Source organism: Parambassis ranga, chromosome 4 (assembly GCF_900634625.1).
Source record: "Parambassis ranga chromosome 4, fParRan2.1, whole genome shotgun sequence".
In the NCBI taxonomy this organism is placed as follows: Eukaryota; Metazoa; Chordata; class Actinopteri; family Ambassidae; genus Parambassis; species Parambassis ranga.
Window position 1 is genome coordinate 473,119 of NC_041025.1, and position 14,927 is coordinate 488,045.

The following is a 14,927-nucleotide window of genomic DNA, read 5'->3' on the forward strand; positions in this document are numbered from 1 at the left end:
GATACGTGATAAGATGAAAAGGTTGCTGTAGAGGATGGCCTTAGTTCCAGAATTGGCTTCCTGGGAGAAAACTGATTGAGTAGTCTATTTGTTTGTGAGGATTTGGTTGCTCAGGTCTTTCTCAGCTTCTACAGCACGTCAATAAACCCTGAAACAGCACTAACCAGTGTGGTGAAACAGCCAACCTTCTAGACTCTCTTTCAAAGCACAGCAGGCCTTTTGTCCTTTCTCCATTAAATACCTAAGTGGAGGTTTTGTGCATTATATGTGAAAACAAAGAATTCCATCTGTGTTCATTTAGTATGGACAGTTAAAAGGTCCTGGATCTGAACATGTTGGTACACTGAGCCATCAATATTTGATGTTATTAGTTACACTTGTGGTTTCCCACTGTATACTAAATCTGACCTACATCCAGCACTTTAAAATGACTGTAGGGCAGTTTTTTTAAGTGTGGTAATGCTGCCACCTATCTTTCATTTCAAGGATCAACAAACTCAACATAAAAAAAAACTTTGTATAGATAACATGAAATTGTAAATCACAATTATAAGATTAAGAGATTAAGTTAAGAAATAGGAAGTAATAAGAAAGTCTCTTATCAGTAATTATAAGACTTCATTAAGTGGTCCTATAAACAGTATCTGTAGCAAAAGCTCAGGAAAGCTTCTTTTCTGCATTAAAATGAATCAACTCACATAAAGACCATTTACTTTTTGAAGGAATTTATTTAAAAACATACTTTCCAAATGAGAACGTGTTAGTTGGCACCTTTGCAATTTACATTCCACTCCAGTCTGAACAGACTAGAGAAAATAATAAAAAGCTGGAAAGGCCAACAGAATGAAACCTGTTGTTTTTGTCACAGCTACAACAACAGCTCAAATAATGCCACTTGTGTTTGCAACCACCTGAACACCATCAGACACTGGTGCAGCTTCTTTTTGTTAAAATGTTTGGTGGTAATATGTTTATGTTCATAGAAATAAGGGATCACTACTTGCATTGACTTGAAATTGTATAGAAAAATAAAAATATCAGCCCTATAATGAACCAGTCAGACCAGGTAGTTTATTATCAGATCTGGGCCACAGGAAATGTCAACGACTATCACAGCTCATTTTCATGATTTCACATCTGTGATAATGGAGGTTGATCATATGCTGAAAGATGCATTGTGGAATGTAATTACACATTTCTTCCCATTTTGAGAAACTGTTGACATCTTGTTTTGTCCCATCATCTGTTAAGGTAATGTGTGAAGCATTCCTACACACAAATGGCAAAAATGACTTCACTGCTTGACCAATGTCACTGGTCACCAGCCAGTCCATGGCCTGTGAAGAAACAAGTCAACTGTAACAGGCAGTGTGAAAGGTACAAAGTGCAGCAGGTGGAACAGTTCACTGGTAAACACCTCCATCTGGCATGTCGGTTTGAATTTCTGATCACATTAAAGTGGATCGTTTGTGGTTCAGTCACACTTTATGCACATTCCAATTTGAGCACTGTATGTAATGCAGTTTAAAGTCAACTTAAACTGCTGTGCAGGAGAACAGGTCTGTTTCATACAAAGATGTAGTATGCAGCCTCCAATGAAAGGCAAGCATGATAATCTCAGAAGACTGACAGCTGACACAGACACAGAGCCACACGTCTTCATTAAGCCACAACAATACCCTTCATGCTTCTCCTCTTCCCATGTCTTCTGCACCATGTATACAGCACCATTAGTCCCTGATAGAGATGTGCAGGGTCAACAAACAGCTGTCACCTCTGCATGGTCGGTCTGGAGCCCAGAGAATGCTTCCCTTTTTTTGGAGCATCTGGGAGTTGTAACCCAACTTGCCGCCTGTGCCTCCCTTTGGCTTCTGGCTCTGAATCGCTGAGCTCCAGGTCAGGGCAGTACCCATCACTGTCCTGGTAAGACCGCATGCTTTTCGCTTTGTGTTCAGACACTGGTTTAGCCCATAGTTTATCCTTGGCTGAGGCATTTGTAGGCAGTTTGCCAGAAGCCTGCAGATCCTCTGTGGTCCGTACTAGGTTAATGGTAGCCTCTTTGAAAGACCTGCCAAAGTGTTGTATGGCAGATTTTCGAAAGCTGGTCTTGTTCAAAACTTCCTTTGTACCATCCCGGTCATTGGATGTCTGGCAAGAGCTGTGCTTCTGAGCCACATACTTTTCTAAGAGACCATTAGATTTGACCATATATGCACGATCTTGTTCCAGTTTGCCATTACTACTGGATGAGTGACCGTGGAGTGCAGCATGCAGGGCTAAAGGTTTGCCACTCGGTTTTATGGGCAGCGCCTTGCCACTAAAGGAAGACAGTCGACCATTGGAGCGCTCATCTCTCAGACCACGGCTGTGTAGCTGAGGCTTCCCCTGGCCCAGCCCTTCAGCAGCATGTTCAGTAACATTACCACTATTGTCCGGGCACAGCGGCCCGTTACCAGATTTGGAACTGGAATTTCCATTTCCAAAACTTGAAGCTTTGGGCATTTTCAGCTTCAGAGTAATCCTTGGAGGAGGGTGAAACAGCATGCTTTCCACTGGTAAAGAAGAAACACCTTTGGAAACAGGAAGAAAAAACATTATTTCTTTCTTATTTCTTAAGTAGCAACACAATCCTAAATGTCAATTTTAGTTTTAAATCAGTGCTCACCAGCAGACAGCTCTTGGTTCATGAGCTTCACATGCAAGTTGAACATCTGCTCCTGGGCTTTACTCTGCAACAGCTTCAGCTTTTCACGCCGGCTCACCATGTAACACAAATTCCTCACCTGCAGTAAAGAATACCACAACATGACCACATGACACAAGTCAAGATTTTAGAGGATTTCTTTGTTGTCTTGAAACTCTCTGTGTATCGCTGTTTTCATGGTTAAAATACATTTGATGGAAAATGGATGAATCCTTTTCCAAACAGGAGCACATTCATGTGACACGCCTGCATGCTCTACTGCAGTTCTTCCGGTTGTGTGTAGATCAATTACAGGAATTCTCTATTATTTCAATCCTAACCTAAAAGTTCATTATATACTGTGTATAATGTGGGCTCAGGCCAGACAAAAGCCAAAGATGAAATTACTAACTCACTGACTATAATTCATGTGATTTCTGCCATCTGGCTGTATGAATCTGGATCTGACAACTGAGCAAACTATAAAATACATACTGCATGTGCTGAGAAATGCTTTGGATTAAACACAGACTTGGCACAAAACACTTCTACTGCAGTGCAGAAAAGCACCCACCCTCTCCAAATCCTGTCTTAGGTGCATGAACATCCGCATGCGTGTGTGGATGCTGTCCTCCTGAGGCTGCAATACCAGGTTCTCCTCCTCCTCTTTAGGGGGCAGCAGAGCTTTGTTAAAGTTGGCTTTTCTTTTCAGCTTCCAGTACTGGTAGATGAAGTCCAGCAGGGGCTCAGACAGCCCAAGGGTCTGGGCCAGCTCCTCTGGCTGGATTAGAGTATAAAACTCCTCCTCCAACTCCTGCAGTCTCTGTGCCCGCTGGCCCACTTTCCCTGTCTCTCCGGTTGGTTTAGAGCGTGCTGGGCTCAGGCCAGCTTCTCCAGCTTTAGACTTGCTGTGCTTTAGGCAGTAAGACTTGAATTTGACCTCATCCCCTTCATCAAGGATGGTCTTCATCTCCAGGCTGTGCTCGAAGGCACATGTCACGTGGAAAGGAGTGGTGCAGTTCTTTACCGAACACTGTGGGTACAAAAACAAAATCAGACACTACATTTGCATCAAAGCAGGAGCACTGCAGTCAACATTGACTTTCACTTTGGTATATATGGGTAAGGTCCAAGCTCCCCTTCTCCTTCATTTTCACCCGCCAGTCTCACCAGCTCTTACTCTGCCTGTTTTTCTAAATTATCCAGATAAATATGAAAAGTCAAAATAACGGGGATACTTCATCCTAAATTGATGTAAGGATTAGACTGTTCATTATTCTTACCTCCGTTACCCGCTCTCCTCGCCCTGTCAGTAGTCTCACACTCTCTCCTTTTTACCAGAGCAAACGTGAAAGAAACCAGCAGTAAAGGGGCCTTCTATAAATGTTCTGGAACTAATTACTAGGTATGATTATACAAAACAACTCTGACTCATTTTATTGTATGGCACACATTTGTCATCTGACTGATTCTCACTGCTGTCAACCTACCTTTCCCTTTTTTTCTGACAACTATGTCTTTTCCACTTGTTCACACTGACAACCACTGCAGACAAAAGCTGACTTATGAAACTGCTTTAATCAAATGAATACACTGCTCAAAAAAAACTAAAGGGAGCACTAAAATAACACCTCCCAGATCTCAATGAATGAAATATTCAGGTTGAAAATCTTCATTGATTACATTGAGAAGAATATAATGTAAAAATGATCAATGCCTTCAACATGCAGGAACTGCTGACACACTTCAGCCTCATGAGGCCTAGGATTGTCATGCATCAGAAGGAACCCAGGGCCCACTGCACCAGCAAATGGTCTCACTATGGGTCTGAGGATCTCATCCCGGCACCTAAAGGCAGTCAGGGTACCTCTGGCTAGCACATGGAGGGCTGTGCGGCTCTCCAAAGAAATGCCTCCCCACCACATAGACACCGCCTTATGCTACCTCTAGGGGTGAGAGCACTGACAAAATGATAACAATAATTTAAGTGACTAAATCATCAGGCAGAAAGGATGAGAGCAGAGAAATGGTCTGTGGTCAGCACCTGCAGAACCTCTCCTTTATAGGGCTGTCTTGATAACTGCCTCTCATTTCCACCTGTTGTCTGTTCCATTTGCACAACAGCAGCTGAAACTGATTCACAATCAGTGTTGATCCTACCTGGACAGACTGATTTCACAGACGTGTGACTGACTTGGAGTTACATTGTGTTGTTTAAGTGTTCCGTTATTTTTTTTTTTAGCAGTGTATAACAAACACTGGCCCATTTTCACCAAAAAAAAACTGTATTAGTTACAATTACATCTGGTACTGATCATTTCAGATACTGTATTGTGTTAGGGATCAGTGATAGTGATAAAAAAAAAACTATTTTTAACTTTTAATATTTTCATGTCAATATACCCGAGGGGGTGTTAAACATTCTCAGAAAGTTAGTAATAGTGAAGGCATGGTTGTTATTTGTCACTTTGTTGACACCTCACAGCACCTTTAGGTAAACGTTTGACCTTGTAGTAACTTATTACTTCCTGTGACTCTATGCAAAGTACATAGTTTAGAGTAAATTGAATGGGTTAAAATAAATGAATGCAATGAAAGTTTCAGAGCTCTAATGATCATTAAACAAGAAACAGATGATCAACTTTACTGGAATGAGACAGAATCATGGTTACCCATTTAATTATAAGCAATTCTCTAAATGCACTTTGACAACAAGACCCACACTCACCTGGATACAGGCACCTGTCTTCAGTTTACACAGGCTGCAGATAAGAGACCAGCGACTGGGTGGAATGTGGGAGACTTTAGTGATGGGTTCCATCCTCTCAGGACAAGCAATGCTCACCTACACAACAGTACATTCAACACAACATGAGAGGCTATTTCACACCTATTACAGAGTGATTCTAAAAGCAAACTGAGGGCACAGTGCAGGTTGTCATTTACTTGCCTCCGGTATCCACAGGGCACAGCTTACATGTGCCCACTTGGTGCCAGCACGTGTAGCCTTCATGGCCCCACCCTTCTGTGGACACAGAAGGCACTGTGGGTCAATGCCGAGGACGCAGGTCCTACACAGCCAGTTTCCAACAGGCACTTTGACAATACCATAACAGGCCTGTAGGCAGAACAGGGACATACTGTGACCAAGTGAATTTACACAAAGTAAATGTGTAACTAGCACAGTCAGTGTTTGGAAAATACTTTCCACACAGAAGATGTCTACCTGGTGCACACAGATGTTGCATTTGTCACAGAACACCATGTCATTCCCTTCTTCACTGTCTGGGGAGCGACACACATCGCAGATAACATCCTCGTCGTACTCAATCCCCAGACCTTCCACTGTCTCGATGGCGTGGTTCATGTTGTCATGGCACTGCCTCTCCAGGGCCTCCATGGCTTGCTCTACTGTCAGCTCATCAATGGGCTCCTCCCCTGGAAGACAGCAAGTCCAAACCTCAGTCTCAGCACAGACAGATGTTAACGTGGATAATTACGTTCCGTCCTGTTCCTTACCCATGTGCAGAAGCTCACAGTTAAGTGTGTGCAGCCAATAGAGGTCCATGTCATCCAGATCGTAGCGACACATGGCCTCTGCCAACTCTTTTATGTTGACATAACCTGGATCTGTTGCCTCCTGACTCAAGCACTGGATGGACTTCTTCTGGTGGCTGTAGAGCACTTCCTTAGGCTTCTCTGCAATAATCCTGAACATGTAGGGCGCAATCAAAATCTCTTAGTACTGAACTAAGAAGCACATATAACGTTTGTCCACAGTCTGACCTCTGGGACTTGGATTGGCTTACCTAACAGACGGCTCTGGAATGGTATCTGGACTTGCTGGCACCTGGACTCCCTTTTCCCACTCCTGCTTCCAGGTGTCTGCCAGCAGGTAACAGTCCTCCAGGGAGACATGGTGGGAGTCAGGCAGCTTCATGGCACTGATCAGGTCTTTTCTAAACACCTGAAAGAAAGAGGAGAGCACAGGACAAACAGGCATCAAACACTGCTCTGGAAACATAAGCACAGTGAATGGCTGTGAAGATAGAATCTCACCTCAGCAGGCTTTTTTGGATTTGAGGCAGAGCTCCCTGGTTTACTGCCATAGTTGTTCGAGGAGGAGAAGGAGGTCGAAGGACCTGATGGAAGAAAAACAACAAGCAGCAGTGTTAGCATAGTCAAGTTTATGTCTTAGGGTCTCTATAACTGGTGACTCACTCTCATTGTCAGAACTGTCACTGCTGCTGGAGGACCTGAGGCGTTTCATCCTTTAACATCCTGCAGGAGAAGCAGAAAAGAACATTCAAATGTGGGGAAAAACGTTTGTAAGACTTGTGAAATCAAATAAGATTAGTACATTTGTTTCTGATTTAAAAGAAAGAATTTACTCACCATATATTTCACAAAGAAAACCATGCTAGTAGATTCTATTAACCACTTTATTTCATACCTGCAAATAAAAAATAGGTTAGTCCTATGAACACAGGCTGCAGATAACAACAAGCATGTGTTTAATCTACATTAGATCACAGCAGGTTTATAATGATTCTGTTACGTGTCTTTTTTAGAATAAGAATGATACATTTACTAACATTTAACCAACAGTCCTTGGTTTTTCTTGTGTTATAATCAAAGGGAAGTAAGATGAGAGAGGTACAGAGTTACAGTGTGTGCCTTCAGCCTACTGAACCAATGTGACAACTCATTACGGTTTTAAACCCCGAGCAGCCAGAAAATACAGTACACTGTTTCAACAGACAGGACATGCTTCACATTCCCCATGAGGAGAGGAGGGGTATGAGGAGGACAGGGCACTGAGCCAGGTCCTCATACCATAGTGCAACTTAAACACACCAGTGCCAACAGCTCACTGGACACACAGCTAGTTAGAATAATCCAAATGAACCAGACTTAACTGTATGCCCTGCTTCATCCACAAGAGCACTCTAAGCATCTGCTACTGACAGTGTTTTATCTGTAAACACAGCAAACAGAACAAATCTGCCCCAGCTGCTGAATCACTAACTCACAAAAACAACACACCAATGCAGACTGAGACATTCACTTCGATATAAACCTAAACCATGCAACAGCTGGATCACAGAAGATGACCCTGTATCAAAACGTCTGTACATAAAAGGAGCTGGTATGGGTCCCAGATGTTAATGTAAAGGCGAAGTACATGCTTTAACGCTGTCACTTAAACCTTACATCAGTCAGCAGGCAGTGTCAACTCATTTAGAAAACCGATACTAAATTCAGAGCAGAACCTTCTGTTAGCAGCAAAGTGACAGGAGTGGTTGCCAGCTCGCCAGCGCTGTCCTGACTTTCCAGACACTGGGTTCTTTTACGAAAAGAATCCCGTCAACAACCACTGTGCCCTGCCCAGCGAGCAGTGTTGGCGCCAACCGCACAGGCCCGCAGCAGGCTGCAGGCTGGACTCAAACATGGGCGCCGCCATCACGCAAAGATGTCACTTCCTACAGCCGGAGAGGCGAGCACTCGTACAGCTCCGCTGTGTAGGGCTTCAAGACAAAGTACACACTGAAAAACCTTCGTATAATAGTCGCAGACATTTAAATGGTAAAAAGACAGAATCGGTGCTGGAAAGGAAGCAGGGGGAGCAGGCCCCGTGGCCTGGATAAACCATCCGGGGCAAATCCTGGCACACCGAGCCCCACTGAACACACGAGCATATTGTTCACATTTCTCCCGTCTTACCTCCAGTCCACGCTCCACTGTCCGCTTCGGTGCAGTCACACATGCGCCCAGACAACACCCGCAGACACACGCAGGTAAAACAGCTAGATCAGATTTGGATGTTTAGTATCCCTCGACACAAGGGGGATCTCCGGGTATGTGTCCACCAGCGCCGCACAACAGCTCTATTGTACCGCGCGCCCCGCCGGGTCCTAAATCCCGCCGGATTTCCTCAAATCAGGGTGCGCTCGATTTCCCCACAGGCGTCAACCTCTGTACCAAGCTCTACAGTAACAGCCTCTAATAACACACAAAGCGGATGTTCTGCGTGTCAGGATGTGATTTAATTGTAGAAACAACAATACAGACAGATGCGCATTCATAAAGACAGAATTCTCTACAAAACCTCAGTACAAAAGGTTTGCAAATACAAAAGTACCTCACAATAAATTCCTATGTATATATTTTAAAAGGCAACTGTACAAAACTGTTTAATATCGCAGGCTTGGTTCAGCCATCACAGCAATCAAGCTGTTGACTGGATGAAAAGGAAACTCGCTGAAACACAAAGACCAAAGTATCATTCACAGCAAGTTTACAACAAACTCTCTTTTCATGAGAAACAGTTTGTAGATTAGATAATCTAACCATCAGTCACAGGCAAAGTTGCATTTCAGCTTGTTCAAAGAAGAAGGTGGTTCATGTTACAAAGAAGAACCAGGATGGTTCCTCTTACCTTGTTATTGTTTTAGTTTTTGTAAATGTCCACATTATAACCATGTGACTGTGCTGATGATCGTATCTACTAGTCTCAGTAGGAGGATGCATCATTTACTGTAGTCTGATTATTACATTTTTCATGCAGCTTACTTTCAGTCAAAACAAAAAACAAACGAAAATTCACACATAAAACTTTTACTAAAAACAATGTGTTTTCATATAAAAAACATTCAATAAAGTCAGAATGTATAAAACAAATTTTACAAAATTATTAAAAATGATCACAATATACCTAAATCGTCAAAAATCCCAGCCATTACACGGATTAGTGTAAATGGATCAGAGAACAGCAAGACACACTCATATTCACAAAGAGTTTGGCCTAAAAACTACAGCATGTCCTGTAAAGATGTAGTCATCACCTACATAGCATGGTTCAACTCTACACATTATTGAAACTACACACACACACCTGTCCACATCAGAACAGGATTTTATATAGAAAATATTTTCCATCAGGTATTTTTGTGCTCCCAATGTACTTGTTTTTTCCCAATGTTACAACTGATTCACACATAAAAAGCACAACTTTAAATAAAAATTAAATTACATTTACAGCAAGAAGTACATTCACAATAGATAAAAGCAAGATTACCAACTACATTCAAATCAGTATAAATATTCACAGCACTGTCTGGAACTAATGGATGAGTGGTTTACAGCAAATGTGTCCAAATGATTTTAGTCTGCAGATTTATCACTGTTGGTTTGAATTGTTCTATTCAAGGCTTTAGCAAGCAAGAGTCCTTAATGTTTTTCATTCCTAATATTTTCTATGGACGTCAGATTATCATTGTTTGTATTCAGTGCATGCTGGATTGCAAAGGTAGGGTGCTGGAAATCTCAATCAGTACACGCAATTTGTTTTGTTACCTAATTGTTTATAGGCCCATCTGCATGTCAGCAAAGTTGAAGAAACTATCCACATCACGAGAGGATGTATTTTTGTTATCAGAGACAAAAACCTGTGGGAGAAACAATGGTGCAGATGTTTTTCACTGAGAAATAGAACCCATCTGTGCAAGCTAAAACACAAGCGCTACAAACACATGCTATTCATGCTGTATGATTACCTTGGTCCCACTGAACACCTCACTGGCGATGTTCTTGCAGGCTTCCACAACTCCGTCTCCATTCAACTCAAGGGCAATGACAGGACCTTAAACATGAAGATCACAACTTTTCAGTACAGACAACAAACACTTTCTGCATCAGTATCCTATATCACATTATATTCAAACACGTTGGTTAGTTTCCAGTATTTAATACCACTCAACAGATCTGATTCCACTGATTTCCATTTCTTTAAAAATCCACCAGGCTGGTGCTGGCTAACTTGCAGTCAACAGTGATGCTGTAATAGAAATCCTGTTAGCTTTATGAGAAGGAAAAAAGACACATATTTAGATGGAAGAAAAAAAATCTATAGAAATGGGTATTTTTGCCTAATAATAATAAAATCTTTATTAATAACACTGGTAGTTTGAAAACTGAGCCCGTTTCTTCAGGTTCAGGCAGCTGAAAGCCATGTTGTTCTAATATAAACTTGATATTTTTCTCATTAGCACAAGCTGAGCATGCTTTATGTTAGCTTTAAAAACAAGTCTAGAATACCTGGCTGAGTTCCTGAGCTGCAGGCGTATTACAGCTACAACAAAAGATAATGGGGAAAAAATTACCTTTAGTAATCCACTCCACAAGATTGTCAGCACTGTTCTGAAACACCCTTTTTACATCTTCTGGTCGCATTGAGACTTCCTTGGTTTGGACCAGCACAAATCCTTTTCCAGTAGCCTGTGCATAACAGATGTAAAGCAAGTAACATAGAAACAATTATAAGTTTCCAGTGGACTGTGAAGCTTTTACAGAATCCTCAGCACAACAGAGATCCTTGGTAGAGATGTGTGTTGCAACAAGACTTCATTACTGTGGCACGTGGGGCCAGTCTCATGCTTATGTGGTAACGGAATGCACGGAACGGAAGCAGCACGAACATAACTGAAAGTAACGACACAGCCAGCCTAGCACAGTGGCTATAGATTCCAGATGGCATTATGCATTGAAATGTTTAACAGAAATTATTTTGGAATAAAAATGGATTTTGGAGAAGTACTGAATACACACCATTGTTTAATCAGTGAAGACGTTTTGATACATCCCCACCACCAGCATTATCGCCTCCACACAAAATGACTTCCTGTTGTAGCCACACTTTAAAACAAACCAGTGTTTTTTCCACTTAGATGCTCACCTCATCAATAAGTTTGCGGGCATTTGCTGTGGTGTACTCTCCTGAGAAGAAGACAAAGAGGCACGACTCTTCACTGTCCTTGCGCCTCCCGCCCTTTGTCAAAGGTACAATGCTCCTTGCGGGGTCAGTGGAGATCCGAATGGACTTGAACTCAGACTCAGGGTCAGGTGCAGGAACAAAATCCAGAACGGCTGAAGCCTCTGGCAACAAACTCCAGTTGTTCTCTCCGGACACTGGTGTGAAGTCATGGATGTTGCTCCAGTTGTTGTTGAATATGCTCAGCCCAGCATCCTTGAAGTGGAAGGCCAGCTCAGGATAGTAGTACTGAAAGCAGCCGAACTTCATACCTGTAGATGACTCAATGATGGGCTGAGTGGCGCAGCACAAAAACACCTCCATCTTTTTACAGTCCCGTGTGCGGAACTGCTGACAGGCCACCACGCACTTGATGTCTTTACAGTCTCTGAAAAACACACTGCCCTTGACGGGTCCTAAGAAAATGCGGCAATTGACACAGTCATCGATGGTGATAGTGGCTGAGTGGTCAAACACATAAATGTTGCAGTTCTCACACTCTTGAATGACAAACTGTTGCCCATTTAGTTTGCTAGGCAGGCGGCCCACTGTGACATCTTTGAGTCCTGTCAGCATGTAATCCTTAGGGTCAACCTGGGCAAAGACAAAGGTGATTAAATGAACATTCAAACCATGTATAACTTAAATTGCTGTTGTCCAACAACATTTAATAACATATGCCATTTTTGTTTTTTTTTAGTTGCAAACTTCTGGGTTTATTATGTCTAAGACAGAATATGCCTCCTACCACATACGCTGATATTTACTCTAATTTTAGTTTCAATTCTTCAGTCATATTTTACTCTGCCCCAGTTAACTTGCAGGTGTTCATTAGTCTATTTTGAGACATAATCTATTCAGTGTGTTAAACCACAAATAATATCCCTTGCATCACACCGGAAGTTGAACCACTGCCTGGTTAACGCCCACAGTGTTTGAGCAGGCCGTGTTAAGTGTGGTTAATTGTGGAGTAAAGAACTACACCGTGTTGTGTATTAATCCGATAATGAGATAACGCGGATGACATAGAGCTGGTGTGTGTGAGGGACGAGGAAGAGAATCATGCTGATGGCAACTTCTAATGAAAACTACACGCAGCCCCTGTCGACCCCAGTCAACACGTAGGGCCGATCCTGTGCTGCAGTGAAGCTCAGCTGTTCTATTCTTCCCCTGCAGCACAGTCCGTTTAAAATACACGTATCGACATTAGGAAAGGCGTCACAGCGGAACTGAGCACACGGCATAGTTACAGTTTCTTAACATACGTCACATGTTTGATCTGAGGGGTAAAGATGAGCTAACTACCTCTAGGATTGTACGGGACTGAGCACACTGTGACGTACAGACGTTAAGTTCCATCTAATCAGGAACTCCCGTGTTTATTTGTCTCCTTGCTAACCATGTAAAGCTACCTTTTCCCTTTTGTCCCAGCTGTACTGCTTCGGTGCCTCGTCGGTGGTGTTGTTGCCAAGGGGAACGGCGTTACTCGTCGCAGTTTCGACAGTCGTTGTTGTCGGCGTGCGTTCCTCTTTATCCGACTTCCTTTTGGATTTTTTCGAAAAGAAGCACCCCATGTTGCTTGTTCAGTGGCGACAAGATGTGACCAGCTTTCCGACCCGAAAGTTTGTTTACAGCGTGCGACAAATGTGAAGCAGGAGCAGGCTTAGCTACGGACACTTCTGTCAAGTTTTTTTTAGCTTCCCGTTTCCCAGCTTCGTTTCGCAACCAATCTACGTGCGTGAGGGTGTGAAGAGCCAATCACAGGCCAGGACTGAGCCACGGGGACACGTAGAGGAGGTGGGCACTCATGGGGCGTTTGTGGCATGTAGGAAAAATCTACAAAACATATGAAATGTCTTTAAATGCGAAAACAAAACACCCAAGTATAGGTACATCATAGTTGATATTATGGAGTGGTTACATGTTAAGAATAACACACATGTTACATGTGTGTTAAGAATAACACACATGTAAGCTGCATCAATCGTGTCTACTTTTACTGTGACTAAAAGCAGCTACACGTCGCAGATGAGAAAGCAGGGGGCTATGAAGTAAACACAGACCCAGACATTTCCATGGCTGGCTTGGTCGGACAATGCGTTCAGGTACATCAGAAAAGTTATTTTATAACTACCGACACGGACACACTGGACACACCCCTCTGCGTGCTTTCTAACCACAACACAGATGTATCAGCTAATATAAAGTAGCTCAGGTCAAATCATTTTGAAATGAGGTAGTATGTCAGAAAAGAGTGCGGAAATAAATGAACTACTGTTCTTCATACAGGGCATGTGAGTCAGGCTTACATTTGGAATGTTAACGCAGTTTTTGCTCTATTTGAAAACACAATTCTGCTCTACACACCACAAACACCATGAAGCCATTCAATCACATGTCCGATTAGCTTGTGACTTAAGCCACTAGGCTAGTCTAATAATAGGTAATCCTTCCTCACGGTGTTCTGAAGCCTGGCCTTTCTGAACATCTCCCCTTTACTCTTAACACACGTGTAAGCACTCACATCAGGACAGCTGCATGTTAGCGGAGGCTCACAGTAATAAGCTGTCTGCTAAGGTTCAGTCATGACGAATCATATCATACACGATCATCCAGCGCTAACTGTGGTGGCTGGGTAATTTCAGGTTCTTTGGGATATAATGTGGTTGAATGGAAAGTTCAAGTTCTGACCAGTGTTGATCCTACCTGGACAGGCTGACTTCACAGAAGTGTGACTGACGGAGTTACATTGCGTTCTTTAAGTGTCCCCTTTATTTTTTTGAGCAGTGTACATGGTCTACATGATCCTTTTTATGTTTTGAAACATATTCAACCATAAAATGTTCATTTTACAAGCTGGATTTTGGGTGTTTTTGCTAGCTGGTTTCACTTAATGCCTAACTAGCAAACTGCTAGCAAAAGGTCTCCATTACCCAAGCTGACCCTTTCTCAATAATGCAGTCTTAAAAATGTAACTGCAAAAACAGTTGAACAGCTTAAATCAAACATCCTGTCCCAATCACCCAAATGTTAAGAAAAAAAGGTTTTGGGGCAATTTTCACAATTTGCTATGTAACTCCTTCTTGGACTAAAACCATCTTTCTTCGTTCCACAGATTTACAGCTTGCATCAGAAATGTATCATGTGCTGGGTTGATTTTGGTAACTTCACACCAGAAACCCAGTTGGAAATGAAATCTCCCCATCACCTTAATTCATGCTGACTTTTTTTAATCTTACTTTTTAATTCATTTCATTTCATTAATACACTTTTTTGTGGATGTAATCCTGGTGTAGAGTGTAGGCTCTATATCTATGGATCTGTGATGTCACCCACAGGTTTGTGTGTCCCTGTCTGAGCCTTGGACGTCACCATGTTCCAGGCTGTAAACATGATTATTTGTGCTGTCAAGTTGGCCATTTCAACAGAAGTCTA

General features: G+C 42.5%; 2 protein-coding genes across 2 annotated transcripts; both read right to left on the bottom strand.

Moving 5' to 3' along the window:
• Positions 1 to 708: 708 nt before the first annotated feature.
• jade3 (jade family PHD finger 3) lies at positions 709 to 8,566 on the bottom strand. The gene is made up of 12 exons (XM_028403509.1): positions 8,408 to 8,566; positions 7,079 to 7,136; positions 6,905 to 6,964; positions 6,743 to 6,825; positions 6,493 to 6,650; positions 6,203 to 6,393; positions 5,910 to 6,121; positions 5,634 to 5,801; positions 5,412 to 5,528; positions 3,258 to 3,716; positions 2,666 to 2,783; positions 709 to 2,570 (listed from the first exon to the last, which is right to left on the bottom strand). Exons 3-12 carry the CDS (start codon positions 6,951 to 6,953, stop codon positions 1,771 to 1,773), a joined length of 2,355 nt encoding a protein of 784 aa, XP_028259310.1. The 5' UTR covers positions 6,954 to 6,964; positions 7,079 to 7,136; positions 8,408 to 8,566; the 3' UTR covers positions 709 to 1,770.
• Positions 8,567 to 8,711: 145 nt separating this feature from the next.
• On the bottom strand, positions 8,712 to 13,222 carry rp2 (RP2 activator of ARL3 GTPase). Its single transcript, XM_028403510.1, has 5 exons — positions 12,905 to 13,222; positions 11,418 to 12,086; positions 10,846 to 10,960; positions 10,240 to 10,325; positions 8,712 to 10,131 (listed from the first exon to the last, which is right to left on the bottom strand). The coding sequence occupies exons 1-5, from the start codon at positions 13,064 to 13,066 to the stop codon at positions 10,048 to 10,050; spliced, it is 1,116 nt and encodes a 371-aa protein (XP_028259311.1). The 5' UTR covers positions 13,067 to 13,222; the 3' UTR covers positions 8,712 to 10,047.
• Positions 13,223 to 14,927: the final 1,705 nt, after the last annotated feature.